The 19,159-nt window shown below is 39.2% G+C and overlaps 1 protein-coding gene across 2 annotated transcripts; it reads left to right on the top strand.

Annotated features, from left to right (window-relative positions):
* Positions 1-409: 409 nt before the first annotated feature.
* On the top strand, positions 410-18,078 carry LRRC31 (leucine rich repeat containing 31). 2 transcript variants are annotated; one of them, XM_070753579.1, is made up of 9 exons: positions 733-812; positions 3,463-3,585; positions 6,416-6,583; positions 8,121-8,288; positions 11,251-11,418; positions 12,503-12,670; positions 13,621-13,788; positions 15,587-15,754; positions 17,671-18,078. In XM_070753579.1, exons 1-9 carry the CDS (start codon positions 800-802, stop codon positions 17,988-17,990), a joined length of 1,464 nt encoding a protein of 487 aa, XP_070609680.1. In that variant the 5' UTR covers positions 733-799; the 3' UTR covers positions 17,991-18,078. The 2 variants fall into 2 exon arrangements, with proteins under 2 accessions (XP_070609681.1, XP_070609680.1); XM_070753580.1 differs by lacking the exon at positions 6,416-6,583 and having other exon boundaries at positions 410-812.
* Positions 18,079-19,159: the final 1,081 nt, after the last annotated feature.

Here is a 19,159-nt window from a genome sequence, read left to right as displayed (position 1 = left end):
TAAAAAAATAAATAAAAGAATTGATCGATCAATTCATTTAGCCAGGGTTATCTTTAATTTTGGACAATCTATAAAATGAAAATAACAATCATTTGCTCAATAAAATAGTAAATGCAGATACGATGGAGTCTTTTAAAAGTAAATACACTGAATAAATAGCAGATTTTTTTTCCTGAGGTGGCTTCCTTTTACTTATGATATTAATTTTTTAAGCTATTTGGTGCCACACTTTTCTCAGAGTGCATCAATTTATCCTTAAAACTAGAGAGAGTAAAAGGTTAGAGAACACACTGAACGTGTTCTGGAAGTATTGTAATTTGAGCTATAAATTGACTCAACCCTTGGACAACAAAAGCAACACCAGGAAAGTGTCACATGTAGGAAGCAATGGTATCCAAGTCTACAAAATTATTCTCCTTTTCATTTTGGAACGGCAGAAAAGAAGGGAAGGAAGGAAGGAAGGAAGGAAGGAAGGAAGGAAGGAAGGAAGGAACAGTAGGGTATTTAATGAAATATTTGAGCAAAACTATTTACTAAACTTTTGGCAAAATTTTGGGGAACAGAAAACAACCAAACACAATTGAGAAAAAAAATCTGCTTGGAGCAGCATCTCTAAGTTTTTGAAGTCTGCCACAGATATTTTAAAATAGCAGTGGTTTGGCATCATTCTCTGGCATCATTTTTCTCAGGAAAGTTAACAGCAGAAATTGTCCAAGAAGGATTAAACAAAGTGAAGCAGTTAAATGATCAAGAACCCATTGCCAAGGATAACTTGATTTAGTCAGAAAACCATTTTACAATGGATGAGAAAGGTAAGTTGCTGGATTTAAAATGTGTTTTGTGAAGTTGTTCAACTTTAAAAGAAAAAAAACATTTGAAAATATGGCTTATTTTTGTGTATATTTGTGCATATGAACTCTATTTCTGATGTGAGATGAGAAAATTCTTCAAAGTTCCAATGATTACACAATGTTTATCTAAGAGAACATATACAGCTGATAATGTTTCTAGATTAAAGCTATCATATTTAGAGTTAGAGTTTTAAAAGATCTAAAAAGTTCAGAGAGGGAGGAAGAGGGAGAGAGAGACAGAGAGGGGGGGGGAAGCTAAGCATAAATGCTTTCATTAATGTTTAACAAATTCCTAATTTTCTCAGACTTATACTGGAATAGAAGAAGCTTATTCACAGAACAAAACTTATTTGCTGCCTTTTCAAATTCTGTTCAAGCATAGACTAATTATTTCACATATGTAGAACTCACTAGGTAATTTGCATTCAGGGCTATCTATAGCAAACCATGATGATGCCAAATGGTGATGTGTTCAATGACATTATTATACAACTTTACCATAACATGCTGCATTTGCAAGATGACATCACTGTGAATGCTTTCCCTGCCCCATGGGGCACGAGGGCAAGTAAGATATGAGCTATCTTGACCTATTGCTTAGGTCAATAATGGCAAACCTATGGCATGGGTGCAGTAATGAGCAGCCAAAATTTTTACTGCCACACTGTGGGTGTGGCTTATTTTGTGGGTGTGGCTTAATGGCCATGTGATCGGGTGGGAGTGGCTTGCTGGCCATGTGACCAGGTGGGAGTGGCTTGAATGATCATCATCGTTCAAGTGAACTGTTAAGTCTTCGACTTACAACCTTACGAGTGTCTTTCGCTGGGGTGACAATTTGCTTCGCGTTTCCCGCGCTTTCCTACCTGGGTCGACCCCCCGCTTCAGGCTGGGTAGCTAGGCGAATGGGTGCTGCCAGATGCATAAATGCTGCCAGCGCTGCTTCCATCCGCGCCTTCTGCTTGCACTTCAGGCGGAGGTGGCCACCTCAGACTGGAGTGGAGCCGGGCAGGAGAGAGGGAAGCTCATCCGAGGCCAGGAAGGAGGAAAGAGGAAAAAAGCAAGGAGCACAGATGCAGCAGCAACAGCAGCAGGGGAAAAAAGGAGAGCCGAGCCGAGACCAGTAATCCAGGAAGTGACAGCCACCGATCAGGTGGAGCTGTGCATGCATCTTCATTTCCACCAGTGGAACTGTGTTCCACCCCGTCCTGCCTGCTGCCCACCCCTGCACAAGTGCCACAGGTGGCACGCAAGCCATTACCTTAGACCAGCTGCAACATGCATGTGTGTGCTAGCCAGCTGACTTTTGGCTCGCAGAGGCTTTAGAAGGACATTTTTGGCTTCCAGAGAGCCCCCGGGGATGTGGGAGGGCGTTTTTATCCTCCCCTAACTCCAGGGAAGCCTTTGGAGCCTGGGGAGGGTGAAACACAAGCCTACTGGGCCCACCATAAGTTGGGAAACATGCTGTTTCTGGCCTCCAGAGGGTGGGGAAAGCTGTTTTCGCTCTCCCCAGGCATTGAATTATGGATGTGGGCACTTGCACATGCATGATAGCATGCGCGCATGCTCCTTTGGCACTGGTCTGTCGGGCTCTCTGGTAGACTCCTCCCAAAAATTCACAGGTACAAATTTCAGACACACACATGTTTGAAAATTCAAAACAATTTTCTTTATAATGAAAATTCACTTAAACTAAGCCCTCTTTTGGTATAGTAAAGAGCACTAGTCTCCAAACAAACTGGTAATTTGTACAAGTCCCTTATCAGTTCTGTGATACTTAGTTTGCAGCTGTGAGGCAATTCACAGTCCTTCTTCTTTCACAAAGTGAAACACACTTTGCCCTGGTTTAGTTTCAAAGCGGGGAAAAATCAGCACACAAAAGGTCAAAGTCAGTAAAGCAGTCACAAAACACAACGATCAGATAATCTTCCACAATGGCCAAACCCACAGGCTGCTCTTTATAGCAGCCTCACTAATTACCACAGCCCCACCCAACCACAGGTGGCCTCATTTTCTTTGATAATAATCTCTCAGTTGTTGTTGCCTATGCATCGCTCTCCGCATGCGTGGCTGTATCATTAACTCTTGTTCTGAATCCAAGGAGGAGCTAGATAATTGATCTCCTTCTCAGCTGTCTGCCCCATTCTCCTCCTCCCTGTCACTCATGTCTTCTTGGTCAGAGGAGCTTTCATCAGCAGATTCCACTGGGGGGGGGCAAAACAGGCCTGCAGCATGTGGATGTCTCCCCACATTCACAGTCCTTGGGGCAGGAGCTGGGCCAGAGCTAACCACAACAGGCACGGAGGGAAAAAAAGGTTCGCCATCACTGGCTTAAGTCTTTATTCCGGTTCCCACTGAATACATTACCAGTATATGACCAACACTGAACTGTATTTTTTTCTTATGTCATATTCATAGTTGGCCAAATCAGATCATTTTCACCAATTACATTCGGCAAGGATATCTTTGTAGTTCCAAAACTAGATCAATTAGAGGCCTCAAAAAGAAGATTAGTTGTCTCATGCTGCCTGGCATGGCGTTGTTGGTAGATGCTGAAATGTACACTAGTAGTTTGTTCGTTCACCAGATAACCTGCTAATTTCTACTTGTTCAGCAGAAACAATGTCCTGTCATTGGAGAGTTCAGCAGTTCTGGAAAAAAATTGGCAGACTGCCCTCTGACAAGAATTTGGATTTAAACAATTGTCCGTTGAATGCAGTGGATATAATAGAGCTGAGTGAGTATATGTCTGTGTTATTTCTTTTCACACACATACAGGCATACATACACACATCAATTATTATTTTTTCTGGAGCCTTCAAGAACCAATTTTGTAAGTAATATTTGCATTTGTAAAATTTGGAATATCTCATTCTGCTCTTTTTATGTGGGATCTTGTTTGTCTTTAACTTTCCAGCCAATCCCATTTCTTACTTCAAGCCCTTTCCTAAAAACCTTTTAAAATAATTTAGAGTGGTCACAACTTTAAGATCTATGGATTTCAACTCCCAGAATTCCCCCAGCCAGCAGGCTGTATTTCTTGCATTGCATGGACTTTTGTTTTCAATTTCTCCTTTCCACCAAGCGCCAATGCATTTAATGAATTCTATCCACAGAAATCTATTCCACATAATAATCACTCCTCCACTCGAAACAGAATATCCTATGAAAATAGACTAACAATCCTGGCCCTAGAAAGCCTAGAACTACGGCGCCTAAAACACAATTTGAGTATTGCCCACAAGATCATATGCTGCAACGTCCTACCGGTCAATGACTACTTCAGCTTCAACCGCAACAACACAAGAGCACGCAACAGATTCAAACTTAATACGAACCGCTCCAAACTTGACTGTAAAAAATATGATTTCAACAATCAAGTTATCGAAGCGTGGAATTCATTACCGGACTCAATTGTGTCAACCCCTAACCCCCAACACTTCTCCCTTAGACTCTCCACGATTGACCTCTCCAGGTTCCTAAGAGGCCAGTAAGGGGCATACATAAGTGCACTGGTGTGCCTTTCGTTCCCTGTCCAATTGTCTTTCCTTTCTTTCACTTATCATATATATTTTCTTTATTTCATATATCCTCTCCTCTAAGTTTACTTTTACCCTTATATATATTACTACATGTCTATTTTTCTTCCTATGTATTTGTGTATTGGACAAATAAATAAATAAATAAATAAAATAATATCTGCTCATCTTTAAGGTTCCTTTAAACTATAATTAATTTTGTTGCAATAGACCTGTCATGAAGAATTACCATTCATTCATTCAACTGATGCATTTCCACAAAACAATAGATAATATGTAACTTACATTATGGGAATTGATGGAAGGCTAGGTTTTCACACTTTTCTTTCTCTGCTTCTATCATCATCATCATCATCATCATCATCATCATCATCATCATCGAAACATAGAAGACTGACGGCAGAAAAAGACCTCATGGTCCATCTAGTCTGCCCTTATACTATTTCCTGTATTTTATCTTAGGATGGATATATGTTTATCCCAGGCATGTTTAAATTCAGTTACTGTGTATTTACCAACCACGTCTGCTGGAAGTTTGTTCTAAGCATCTACTACTCTTTCAGTAAAATAATATTTTCTCACGTTGCTTTTGATCTTTCCCCCAACTAACTTCAGATTGTGTCCCCTTGTTCTTGTGTTCACTTTCCTATTAAAAACACTTCCCTCCTGGACCTTATTTAACCCTTTAACATTTTTAAATGTTTCGATCATGTCCCCCCTTTTCCTTCTGTCCTCCAGACTATACAGTCGTCGTCATCATCATCATCATCATCATCATTATTATTATTATTATTTATATGCCTCCCCTCTCCGAGGACCTAAGGCTGTTGAGAATTCTAAATCAAAGGAAAGATGACCTATTTATATTTTTTATTATTATTGGGTAATAAGCAATTTGAGATTGCTATTTACTGTTTAATAATTTATTTTAAAAAGTCATTTTTAATTTACCATTTACAAAGCCGACTTCTTCGAGCAAGATATAGTTAGAACTGACTGTGGTTTGTAACATTAAGATGACATTAAATAGAAACATACTGTAAAGCTTTCCATCTTCTTTTGGCTGGAGAGGAGAGGGGGGAAAACTCAGGGAAATATACCAGTATGCTCAAGGCTTCATCAGACTTGTTTTCTTAGTGCTACATCACAGCACTTACATGTGAATCATTGTTTGAAAATATAGCCAAGGGCTGTTCTCGCAACCTACTTCACTTTGGTTAACTGTGACATTGCTCTTTCAACTAAACAGGAAATAAAGAACCAGCAAAAGTTTTAAAGAGCAGCATGTTTAACTATATGTATATACAGTAGAAGAGACGTAGATTGCATTGGTGTGGCTTAATGTTAGCCATAAACTAATAAACTGGAAGGCAGGAGTTAGATTTAAGAGAAATAATAACATTCATTCATATTCTAGCCACTGATGGGTTGCCAAAACTTTTACTGCCACTCTATAGGCATGGCTTTTTTGTGGGTGTGGCTTGCTGAACATGTGACCACGTGGGAGTGGCTTGACAGTCATTTGACTGGGGGTGACTAAAAGGTCATGTGACTTGATGGGAGCGGCTTACTGACCAAGATAAGTTTTCAAATAGGTGCTTGGCCTCCTTTTCAGTTGATTAAGTCACAAAAAGAGCAAATAATAGACAGCATGATTGGTTGAGGAGCACAGTAACATTTTAAGGTTTTGTACTAAACCCACAAGGTTCAGTATGATAACAGATTAGGCAAATAGCTCAATTTTCTTTAATTGTTATAAAAGTTCAGTTCTAGATCATGGTTAAAATTATTAAAGCGTTTATGGGTAAAAACATACTATTTATTTCCTATTTTAAAAGTAATTAAGGATCATACTAAGGTACTAGAGAAGGAAGGATAATTAAGAAAACTATTAAGTATTCAATAAATAGTGCATAAACTTACTAACCCTACCGTGTCTCCCCCACTCCCATAGGGGCAGCAGCCCATTATTGGTTCTAGCCTAGCTGTGTGTCAGCAATCTTTCTCTCTTGCTTTGCTGTCTTTTAGCTACTCTAATATCACTGCTGCCGGATTTGGAAGAGATTGATCTTTCCTGGAATGACTTCATAGGAGGAGCACTACAACCTCTGGCCCTTCAGTTCAAACATCTGCAAGAGCTGAAAATCCTCCAGCTCAACAGCTGTAGACTCACCACCAAGGATGTGGCATATTTAGGTACCATTTAGTAGATCTCAATTGACTATGTTATTAAAGAGATTGATGGATGACACAAGTCACCAGTGATGAACTCCTATAGGTACAGTCAGGTATGCAGAACCGGTAGAAAAATGTTGGTCAGGTACGCAGAACCAGTAGAAGGTGTTATTCTTGTATTATAGCTTAATTGTCTGAATGGGAGCAAACCATTTTGATCTGGATGTATATTTTTCTTTATTTTTTTTTTCATTCTTTCTGCTATTATTGACATAAATATTTTGTAATCTGCATTTAATAATGATATCGAGTCTCCGGAGAGGGGCGGCATACAAATCTAATTAATAATAATAATAATAATAATAATAATAATAATAATAATAATAATAATTATTATTATTATTATTATTATTATTATTATTATTATTATTATTATTATTATTATTACAGATTCGGTCAGGGTCTGTACCTTTTTTGTGAATCAACGTGGTATGTGCTTCTTGCCATGATAGTGGGCATTCTGCATTCTTTAATGTATTGTTATAAATATCTAATAATAAATCTCCTAGAATTTGGAATGTTGCCTTATAGAACTCGCTTGGAAACCCATCCAGACCTGGTGTTTTATTATTATTTTGTTTATTAATTGCCTGCTCTAGCTCTTCCTTGGATATTTCCCTGTTCAGCATCTCACTGTCTTCCTTTTCTATTGGCTTTATCTTAACTTTCTCCTAATAATTCGGTATGTCTTCCTCTCTAATATTGTCTTTTGCATATAGATCTTTAAAGTAATCCAATACTATTTTTTTTCTTTTTATCTATTTGGTGTTGTATTTTATCTTCTTTATCAATTAACTGTTATATCATCCTTTTTTCTTTTTCTTTCCTTAATTTATATGAAAGCCACCTCCCAAACTGTTCTTGTGTCTAGTTGTCTTGGTGTGCAGTGCTCTGTAGTGATGTTTTGAGGGTAGGAGTTGAAATACTGTAGTTTATGTCCAGGATGCGAGGGGTCAGTAAATATTTTCACTGCCCTCTTTTTGAACTTGCGCAGTATGCAGACCCTCAATGGAAGGCAGGTTGGCAGCAATTGTTTTTTCTGCAGTTCTGATAATCCCCTGAAGTCTGTGTCAGTCTTGTTGGGTTGCAGCACCAAACCAGACAGTTATAGAGGTGCAGATGACAGACTCATTGATTCCTCTGTAAAACTATATCAGCAGCTCCTCAGGCAGTTTGAGCTTCCTGAGTTGATGCAGAAAGAACATTCTTTGTTGTGCTTTTTTGATGACGTTTTTGATGTTGGGTGACCATTTTAGCTCTTGAGATATAATAGAACCTAGAAATTTGAAGGTCTCTACTGTTGATACCGTGTTATCTAGTATTGTGAGAGGTGGTCGGATGGGAAGGTTTCTCCTAAAGTCAATCACCATTTCTACGGTTTTGAGTGTGTTCAGTTCTAGATTGTTCCCGTCCCACCACAAGGCTAGTTGTATATTCAGTTCAATATCTGAAACATCACAAAGAATCCCAAATGATTTCTATATTTATTTATTTACAGGGGAAGCACTAGAAGGAATTTCTCACCTTGAAATACTGGATTTATCATGGAATCCTGGCATTGGGGGAAGTCTTTCCCTTCTAACCTCCAAAATCCTCAAAGGCTCTAAACTCCATACATTAAAAGTAACAGACTGTTGTCTTACTCAGGAAGATGGCAAATCACTAGGTAAGACTCTGTGGCAGAGAGATGCTAACATCTTTGGAGTATTCACTGTATCAGCTTATTCTTCAAACTAAATGTCTGATTGAATGAACTCATTATTTTTCCAGGCAGGAAATCAAAATCATGAGGACTAAGTATTAATAATAATAATAATTTATTGGATTTGTATGCCGCCCCTCTCCGTAGACTCGGGGCGGCTAACAACAATAATAAACACAACATGTACAATCCAATAATAAAAAACAACTAAAAACCCCTATTATAAAACCAAACATACACACAAACATACCATGCATAACTTGTAATGGCCTAGGGGGAAGAGCTATCTCAGCTCCCCCATGCCTGGCGGTATAAATGAGTCTTGAGTAGTTTACGAAAGACAGGGAGGGTGGGGGCAGTTCTAATCTCCGGCGGGAGTTGGTTCCAGAGGGCTGGGGCCGCCACAGAGAAGGCTCTTCCCCTGGGGTCCGCCAAATGACATTGTTTAGTTGACGGGACCCGGAGAAGGCCAACTCTGTGGGACCTTATTGGTCGCTGGGATTTGTGCGGTAGCAAGCGGTTCCGGAGGTAATCTGGTCCATTGCCATGTAGGGCTTTAAAGGTCATGACCAACACTTTGAACTGTGACCGGAAACTGATCGGCAGCCAATGCAAGCCACGGAGTGTTATAGGGTTATGGCAACAGTAAGTTGCAAGTCTAAAAGTGTTTCCTCCCTCCCCTGTTTATATTTATAGTGTGGCTCTTCCTCCTGTCTCCCAAGATTGCTTTCACTGCCTATTACACTTTCCACTTATAGATTATATCATCCTTCTGTTGTGTCCATTTTATTGTGCATGGAGCAAGAGTTAGGCTGGGGTGGGGAGACAAGGAATAGACAAGTCTTGGTCCATTTTCTCCTGGAAGTCAGAAGAATTGGGAGAGAGCAAGACAGGTCATTTGTATTGGAAAATTATTGTGGATAACTTCCAGTTTAATTTGCATATAGGATGCATCCAATATATTCCATCATGACTCTATTTCCAAATGAGAGCAAGCACATACAGCACTTAGTTCAGCTAGCAAAAATATGGCTTGATACCCTATTTTCCCCAAAATAAGACATCCCCTGATAATAAGCCCAATCGCATGGCAATAAGGCCAAGTACCTATTTCAGGGCATAAAAAAATATAAGACGGGGTCTTATTTTGGGGGAAACATGGTATTTAATTATTGAACTTCAACAAACTTTTAAAAAATTAACTGACAAAAGTAAAACAAAGCAGGCAAAATCAGGGAGAGAAACATGGACATCATTGTTTACAGTTTATATGTCTATATCCATATCTATATGTCCCAGAACTCTTTAAAGCCACTGGGAATAGTGTAGATAATTAACATGTCTTAAAGGGAAGGCCCATTGGTTATTTTTACCTTAATCCTTTTTATATGTAATAGCAATAGAACAGAGATGAGAATTAGGATGTCATTTTTATTCTACATCCTGAAAGAATCAACAAAGTGGGTAGGGATGATTTATCCAATAATGAAAGTGTCTACTTCCTGCAATACATATCAATAATATTGATATTATTGATATGTATTGCATATCAATAATGCAAATGTGCACTTGAAGATCTGGCTGCTGTGGTGATAATGGTGTTATCTCGAGACTGAATGGCTGGTGTGCTATATAACTTACTTTTTATATTTAAATTGAACCTGTATTATTTAAAAATACGTAGTTGTAATCTTTAGAATTGAAGCTGCATATAAACCAAGCAGAGCAAATAATTTCTGATGCTTTTACTTTGGTTTTCTTCCCCTTAAGTTGATATATTTTAGCCTGTCAAAGACTTAAGACATTTTATTTCCTCATTTTGTAACTATAGATGATATTTGGTGATTTGTTCCTGAATTCTGAGAATGTACTTGCTGGGCAGATCTGGAGATTGAGATTTGGGGACTGTACAACCTAAAGATTGTCTAGCCCAGATCTCAGATATTAGTCACAAATGACCATGAGATAATTCTTGTTCTGATATTCTAGATGTAATTCTCAGACACTTGAAATATATTACTGTACAATAATTTTCAGACACTTTCTTAAAATGTCTCTGTGATATTTCCTTAGCGATCATAGTTCAAAAAACTGTTTGGGGTGGTGTGTGCGTGTATGTGCATATGTGTATATGTCCCGTCGACTAAAAAATGCCATCTGGCGGGACCCAGGGGAAGAGCCTTCTCTGTGGTGGCCCCGACCCTCTGGAACCAACTCCCCCCAGAGATCAGAGTTGCCCCCATCCTCCTTGCCTTTCGTAAGCTCCTTAAAACCCACCTCTGTCATCAGGGATGGGGGAATTGAGATATTCCCTTCCCCCTAGGCTTATAAAATTTATGCTTGGTATGTCTGTATGTATGATTGGTTTCTTAAATTAGGGTTTTTAAATTTAACTTAAACTTAAATATTAGATTTGTTTATATTGTCTTATTATTGTTGTTAGCCGCCCCGAGTCTATGGAGAGGGGTGGCATACAAATCTAATAAATAAGTAAGTAAGTAAGTAAGTAAGTAAGTAAGTAAGTAAGTAAGTAAGTAAGTAAGTAAGTAAAGAAGTAAAGAAGTAAATATGTAAATATGTGCGTATATATACAGACCTCAAAAAATAAAGGAAACACTTAAACAACACAATATAACTCCAAGTAAATCAAACTTCTGTGCAATCAAACTGCCCACTTAAGAAGCAACACTGATTGACAATCAATTTCACATGCTGTTGTGCACATTCATCTTTGTACAGAACAAAGTACTGTATTCAATGAGAATATTTCATTCATTCAGATCTAGGATGTGTTATCTGAATGTTCCCTTTATTTTGTTGAGCAGTATATTTATACAGACACACATACATCAATGCATACTTATGCAGCTGTCTGCTATCCAGTCTTCCAGTGTTCTTAACTACTCTGCATCTGTCTTATTTTCAGCTGAGCTTCTAAATAGAATTCCCAGCCTCAAAATTCTGGACTTATCAATCAATATAAAATTGGGACATAGCCTTAAAAATATTGCTCAGGAATTACGATTTGTATCAAGGTTGCAGGTATTAAATCTGAACGCATGTGGATTGGAACAAGATGGCTTCCATTCTTTAGGTAAATACAGGGGTTGATTGGGAACTGAGATTTTTTTTTCAAATTTGTAGCCAATCTTTTTGGAGTGAGATTGAAAACTTCATGTTGAGAGAGGTGATAAAGGTTAGTATGGTGAAAGCACAAAAAGTTGGGACTTGAAATCAAAATCATATTCATTTGAAGGAAGACCAACAAAATTAGCATCTAGTCCATCAAGCAAGAATACAGAGTTGCTCCATTACTGTAATTAAAACTGAATTGTTCATAAATTGAATTGAATATTACATTTTAGACATTTTCTAAAAGAGCCGAGGTGGCGCAGTGGGTAGAGCGCCACTAAAGCTGACTGCTAGATCTGCAGGTCAGCAGTTCAAATCTCATCACCGGCTCAAGGTTGACTTAGCCTTCCATCCTTCAGAGGACCCGGATTATGGGGGCAATATGCTGGCTCTGTTAAAAAGTGCTACTGCTAACATGTTGTAAGGAGAAAGGCGGCAATCAATCAATCAATCAATCAATCAATTTTCAGATTTCTGGGTTTTTTTTAATGATTGTTTAGCCAATATACTGATCTTAAGCATCACGTTGCTAAATTCAACATTTTAAAACCTGATTGTTTGAAATAATGTATACCTTGTTAACATCTAGAATAAGGAATATTGACATAAATGCAAGTTATGAACAGAAAATTAAGTTAGATGTTTTTGCTTAAGAATATTTTATATGTGCTTAAGTTAACCTCTTAGTAGTAAGTTAGAACTTTTATGAAAAAATATTGAAACTAAAATCTGATAACTTAAGGAATTTATCAATTCAAATCTTAATTCTGAGCTAATCAAAATGTGTTAGGTTATGCTTCAGCCACATTTCTGACCAACGAAAAATAACATAAGATAGTGAACATGGTTAACAATGAGTTAAACAGCTTTTATAATTTTGGCTTTGGAAATTCAGCATTATTATGTTAATCTTTTTTTTAAAATTGTGTGCATTCTTGAACCTCATCCTTATGGATGAAATGCCATTTATCTATTGTACAAATGAATATCTTATGTGCATGTAATGGTTAGAAATTATATAATTAGTAAAAATTTACCTATTTCAGGTGCTGCTTTCCAATATTTATCAGAATTGAGAACATTAGATGTATCATGCAATAAATTGATTGGAGGAGTTTTCCAGTCTTTGGCTGGTCATTTGGCCAGTTTAAGTAACCTTGAAATCCTGAATCTTCACCAGTGTTGTATTACAGAAGAGGACATGTTGGTTTTATGTAAGAAATATGTGGAAATACCTTATAACAAATTGTAAAATCGTTTAGCTTGGAGAAGCAGTGCTTATCAGCCCACGCAAAAATGGAATCATCGGTTCTCCCAGGCTTTTAACAAATCAACTCAGACAATTTATATCTCAGTGCAGAAGTAGCTGAGAGCAGGGCCATTATTGAAAATTACAGCAGAGAAATAGATTTGTCTGTTCAGCTAAGTGAGATAAATATCCTAGTCTAGTCAATTAAATCATCTTTAATGTATTGTCAAATATATTTTAACACAATGAGATCATTACTTCAACAGAAGACACTTTTTAAGTGAGTGCTTTCTTCAATGTTGCCTATGATGGACAAGTAAAGTTGCATTATCTACTAAAGCTGATATTGCTCAATTTCTTATCATTTTTAAAACTCTATTATTCCATTTTCCAAAGAATTAATTTAATTTATTTATTTATTGGATTTGTATGCCGCCCCTCTCCGGAGACTCGGGGCGGCTAACAGCAACAATAAAACAGCCTATAATAATAATCCAATACTAAAAACAGTTAAAAACCCATTATTATAAAAACCAAACATACATACAGACATACCATGCATAAAATTGTAGAAGCCTAGGCGGAAAGAGTATCTCAATTCCCCCATGCCTGGCGGCAGAGGTGGGTTTTAAGCAGCTTACGAAAGGCAAGGAGGGTGGGGGCAATTCTAATCTCTGGGGGGAGTTGGGTCCAGAGGGCCGGGGCCGCCACAGAGAAGGCTCTTCCCCTGGGTCCCGCCAAGCAACATTGTTTAGTTGACGGGACCCGGAGAAGACCCACTCATTATAAATGTTGTGTTCAAACAACTAAGAGTAGAAAAAAGACTCACAGGTCAATATATGAATCTGGTGTTCTATTAATGGATTCAAAATAAATTATTTTTGATTTTAATATCTGTTACCTTTTCCCTTACAGCCCAGATATTACCTCTTTTGTCAAATCTTGGGGAGCTGAATTTATCCTCAAATACAAATGTAGGGATATCCACCTATCATCTTCTTAGCAGACTCCGATTTTTACCAAAACTGACATCTGTGCTCCTCAGCAACTGTGCCTTGCAATATGATTCATTTCTATCTGTAGGTAAGAACCCATTAAAATTCTGTCTTTGACTTCTTGTGTCCTCCTCCTCCACTTTCTGGTAAAATTTGTTCCTCTTCTGTATACCGTATTTTGGGAGTATAAGACGCATCTTTTTCCTCCCTAAAAGAGGCTGAAAATTCAGATGTGTCTTAAACTCTGAATGTAGCTTTTTTTCCAAAGCTTCTTTTCCCAGCCCTAACTAAGTGCTAACAATCTTCCCAGCGCTTACCTTGCAGGTTCTTTCATTGTTACTCTTTGCAAAGAATGTTTTCCAAGCCCTAAGTCTTTGCAGGGTTTTTTTCATTGCTCTACTTGCTCCCAATGTTTCTTTCCAGCCCTAATCAGGTGCTAATAACTTTCCCAGCTTTTACATTTATTTATTTATTTATTTATTCATTCATTCATTCATTCATTTATTTATTTATTTATTTATTGGATTTGTATGCCGCCCCTCTCCGAAGACTCGGGGTAGCTAACAGCAACAATAAGACAGCATATAATAATAATCCAATACTAAAAACAATTAAAAATCCATTATAATAAAAACCAAACAGACATACAGACATACCATGCATAAAATTGTAACGGCCTAGGGAGAAAGAGTATCTCAGTTCCCCCAAGCCTGGCGGCAGAGATGGGTTTTAAGTAGCTTACGAAAGGCAAGGAGGGTGGGGGCAATTCTAATCTCTGGGGGGAGTTGGTTCCAGAGGGCCGGGGCTGCCACAGAGAAGGCTCTTCCCCTGGGTCCCGCCAAGCGGCATTGTTTAGTTGACGGAACCCGGAGAAGACCCACTCTGTGGGACCTAACTGGTCGCTGGATTCGTGCAGCAGAAGGCGGTCCCAGAGATAATCTGGTCCGGTGCCATGAAGGGCTTTATAGGTCATAACCAACACTTTGAATTGTGACCGGAAACTGATCGGCAACCAATGCAGGCTGCGGAGTGTTGGTGTAACATGGGCATATTTGGAAAAGCCCATGATTGCTCTCGCAGCTGCATTCTGCACGATCTGAAGTTTCCGAAGACTTTTCAAAGGTAGCCCCATGTAGAGAGCATTACAGTAGTCGAGCCTCGAGGTGATGAGGGCATGAGTGACTGTGAGCAGTGCCTCCCGGTCCAAATAGGGTCGCAACTGGTGCACCAGGCGAACCTGGGCGAACGCCCCCCTCGCCGCAGCTGAAAGGTGTTTCTCTAATGTGAGCTGTGGATTGAGGAGAACGCGCAAGTTGCGAACCCTCTCTGAGGGGGTCAATGATTCTCCCCCCAGGGTAATGGACGGACAGATGGAATTGTCCTTGGGAGGCAAGACCCATAGCCACTCTGTCTTGTCTGGGTTGAGTTTGAGTTTGTTGACACCCATCCAGGCCCGAACCACCTCCAGCCTTGCAAGCTCTTTCATTGTTACTCTTTCTGAATAAGTTTTTTTTCTTAAAGCCCTAACCAGGGGATAAAATAATGTGCTGAAGCTGACCAGGCCAAGGATGCTATCCAGACGAATATCTGGTAAGCAGGTTCTTTCCCCTATTTTCCTCCCCAAAAACTAAGGTGCATCTTATACTCCGGTGTGTCTTATACTCCCACCTGGTCACATGGCCAGCAAGCCACAGCCACAAAATAAGCCATGCCCATGGTGTGGTAGTAAATGTTGCAGCCCTTCATTGATTACTAGTAATAAAAGAAGGTTCATAAGGAAGAAAATGTTGGAAAATCAATTTGATATATTGAGATGAAATCTAATTTTGATGTATGGGACTGTCTTTCTTTGAGAAAATACAAAGGCTTGTTGTTAATTTTTTCAGCTGATGCTGTCTCTCATCTTCCTGAATTGAAGTTACTAGACCTTTCTTGGAATAAATGTGTTGGTGGGAACTTGAAGCTGATTCTGAAAGCTTTCAACCCTGATTCCAAGATCCAAATGTTAAAGGTGAGCAGCTGCAGCTTGGTGGATAAAGATATGATCGATTTGGGTAGGTACAGAATTGTATCCATCCCCTTCCATTCCTCCACACTTGTTCCGTAAAATCTACATTTCACTTTTGGTTTGTTCATTGGCATATAAGATATCTCCTTGATATCACAGGAAGTTTCAAATGGCTCCCCTTTTATGGTGAACTAATCCGTAGTAACAATCTTTCCCAATCTACTGTCTACTAAACTGGTTCCCAGAATTCCTAGTAGTAAAGATAAAAAGTCAAAATAAAAGGATTAACGCTAGAATAAGCAACATAAAAATGACTCTGTGGTTTTCCGCATCCTCCTTTTTAGCTGGTTTAGGAAGATGGGGATTTAGGAAGATAGGGATTTAGAAAGATGGGGATTACTTAGTTTAAGAAAATGGGGATTACAGAGTTCCCTCGATTTTTGCGGGGGATGCGTTCCGAGACCGCCCGTGAAAGTTGAACTTCCGCGAAGTAGAGATGCGGAAGTAAATACACCATTTTTGGCTATGAACAGTATCACAAGCCATCACTTTAAACCCCTAAATTACCATTTCCCATTCCATTAACAACCATTGACTCACCATTATTACTGGTACTCACCATTGAATAAGACACTTAGTGATTCTGATATTGATAAACATAATTATTTATTAACAATAATTATTTTTTTGTTATTTATTTGCAAAAATTATTAGTTTGGTGATGACGTATGACATCATTGGGTGGGAAAAACCATGGTATAGAAAAAAACCCGCAAAGTATTTTTAATTAATATTTTTTGAAAAAAACGTGGTATAGGCTATTCGCGAAGTTCGAACCCGCGAAAATCGAGGGAACACTGTACTTAGAAAGCTAGCAAAAAATCTTCAGTTAAAAGAGACATTATGTTGCACAGGTTTGTTATCGAAGATTGATGTTTAGAGCCAACTGTTAATTGATTTAATCATGAGAGGGACATGGTAGTAACTCCGAGTCTACAGAGAGGGGTGGCATACAAATCTAATAAATAAACAAACAAACAAACAAAAATGATAACCATTGACAGCAAGAGAGCAAGTGATTATTATTAACTTTAAAAAAAGAACATGAAAAGCCAACAAAACCAATACAGAATAAAGAAGGTGAGGAAGCAAACATACAGAAAAGGAGAGTATAAAAAGAATTAGGTAAAAGGACCTTGGCATTGTTGGAAGGAAAGAAAATGTAATAGACCTAGAATCTTTATATTTAGCTTTCGTTGTGTGAAGCACACAGGAATTCTATGACAAATGGTTGGGGCACCCATGATTGGGAGAAAGTTCCCTTAAAACAGCAAGTTACAAGACATTGACATTGATTTAATTCTGATAAATAGGGAGCTCACAGGAGCCTTTCCTTTCAATTTTATCCTTGTAACACTGTGAAATAGATTGGCTTAATAAATAGTGCATGTGCAAAATCTAACTTGGGAGTACACCTTGTATGTTTTGAAACCCATTATCTACATTTATAATAAAATAGAACAGAATAACAGAGTTAGAAGGGACCTTGGAGGTCTTCTAGTCCAACCCTTGCTTAGGCAGGAAACCCTATACCATTTCAGACAAATGGTTATCCAATCCTTTCTTTAAAACTTCCAGTGTTGGAGCATTCACAACTTCTGAAGGCAAATTGTTCTACTGAATAATTGTTCTGTTAGGATTTTTTCCTTAGTTCTAAGTTGCTTCTCTCCTTGTTTAGTTTCCACCCATTGCTTCATGTCCTACCCTCAGATGCTTTGGAGAATAGCTTAACTCCCTCTTCTTTGTGGCAACTCCTGAGATATTGGAACACTATCATGTCCCCTAGTCCTTCTTTTTATTAAACTAAACATACCCAGTTCCTGCAGCCCTTCTTCCTATGTTTTAACCTCCTGTGCCCTAATCATCTTTGTTGCCCCTAATTTCTTTGGTTGTTTCTCTCAGCTTTGATCATCCAGGATGGATTTCTAGCTCAGCTAAAGAACCTGGACCTCAGCTATAACAACAGTATTTCAGACCAAGGATGGGAGACCTTCTGCATGAGCCTATCTGCTCTTGGGCAACTGTCTGAATTGGATATTAGCTGTCATCCTTCATCACGGCGTGGCTGTGGGGAATGGCTTGGGAAGCTGTTGGATGCCCTATCTCGGATACTTCTGTTCACAGACCTAGAACTAAATGGCTGGCTTCTTTCTGTAGCTCAGCAAAAGCTACTTGAAGATTTCAAGCTGAATAAGAAACGAAATGTCCATTGCAACCTTTGATACAAAGCCTAAAATTTTGAAGCACCACAAAAATGTTTAGTTGGTGGATTGATACTTCAAATTTACCCAAAAATATTACAGTAGGGGGTCTCCAGACTTGGCGGCTTTAAGATTTGTGGATCTCAACTTCCACAATGTTTTAGCCAACCAAAAGGTTACAGGGGAAAGGTGGAGAACTATGTCTAATATCTAAGATAACAGTTTCCTAGTCAGTTGTGTTTTTCTCTTAGAGCTGGGGTCTCCAACCTTAGAAACATTAAGACTTGTGGACTTCAACTCCACAAAGGTGAGCAAAGCTGGCTGGGGAATTCTGGGAGCTGAAGTCCACAAGTCTTAAAGTTACCAAGGTTGGGGACCCCTGCTCTAGAGCAGTGTTTTTCAACCAGTGTGCCATGGCACACTAGTGTGCCCTGAGACATGGTCAGGTGTGCCGTGGGGAAATTAAACATGGGTCCCCAAACTATGGCCGTGTGCCGGATACGGCCCACAGAGGCCATTTATACGGCCAACCCCAGCCACCTCCATCCGAACATAAACATTCCCCTCACAATCTCTGACAGGAAGAGTGGAGGCACAGGGAACGCTCACTGACCAATCACCTTCTAGGATTCATCCCGACCACTAGCGACGAACCAATAGCAGGCCGCCTCTCATCCACACCCAGGAAGTTCCATGGTCAGGTGTGCCATGGGGAAATTAAACATGGGTACCCAAACTATGGTCGTGTGCCGGATATGGCCCGCAGAGGCCATTTATCCAGCCCACCGCCAGCCGCCTCCATCCGAACATAAACATTCCACTCACAATCCCTCACAGGAAGAGTGGAGGCACAGAGAACGCTCACTGACCAATCACCTTCTAGGATTCGTCACTAGCAATGAACCAATAGCAGGCCGCCTCTCATCCACACCCAGGAAGGTCCCCATTCGGGCTGCTGCGCACTTGTCATTGTGTGGCTGCAGTGAGTAGTTGAAACTGTTAATCCTCCCCATGATCCCGATTTCTAATCCTGGTCAGGTCTGGAGGCAAATGCTGCCACCACTAGTGTTAGAGTGTCATTTTGTGTCATTTTGGTTGGTGGTGTGCCCCAGGATTTTGTAAATGTAAAAAATGTGCCGTGGCTCAAAAAAGGTTGAAAATCACTGCTCTAGAGGATGGTGGCTATTCAT

This window comes from Erythrolamprus reginae, chromosome 5 (assembly GCF_031021105.1).
Source record: "Erythrolamprus reginae isolate rEryReg1 chromosome 5, rEryReg1.hap1, whole genome shotgun sequence".
Taxonomy (NCBI): domain Eukaryota; kingdom Metazoa; phylum Chordata; class Lepidosauria; order Squamata; family Dipsadidae; genus Erythrolamprus; species Erythrolamprus reginae.
The sequence above is the reverse complement of the archived record's forward strand: the minus strand, read 5'-3'. Positions and strand labels throughout refer to the sequence as shown.

Excerpts from the sequence above, each read along its gene's own strand:
- LRRC31 (XM_070753579.1), top strand. Across the intron at positions 11,419-12,502 it reads AGATGGCTTCCATTCTTTAG|GTGCTGCTTTCCAATATTTA; the intron begins GTAAATACAGGG and ends TACCTATTTCAG. Across the intron at positions 13,789-15,586 it reads TGATTCATTTCTATCTGTAG|CTGATGCTGTCTCTCATCTT; the intron begins GTAAGAACCCAT and ends TAATTTTTTCAG.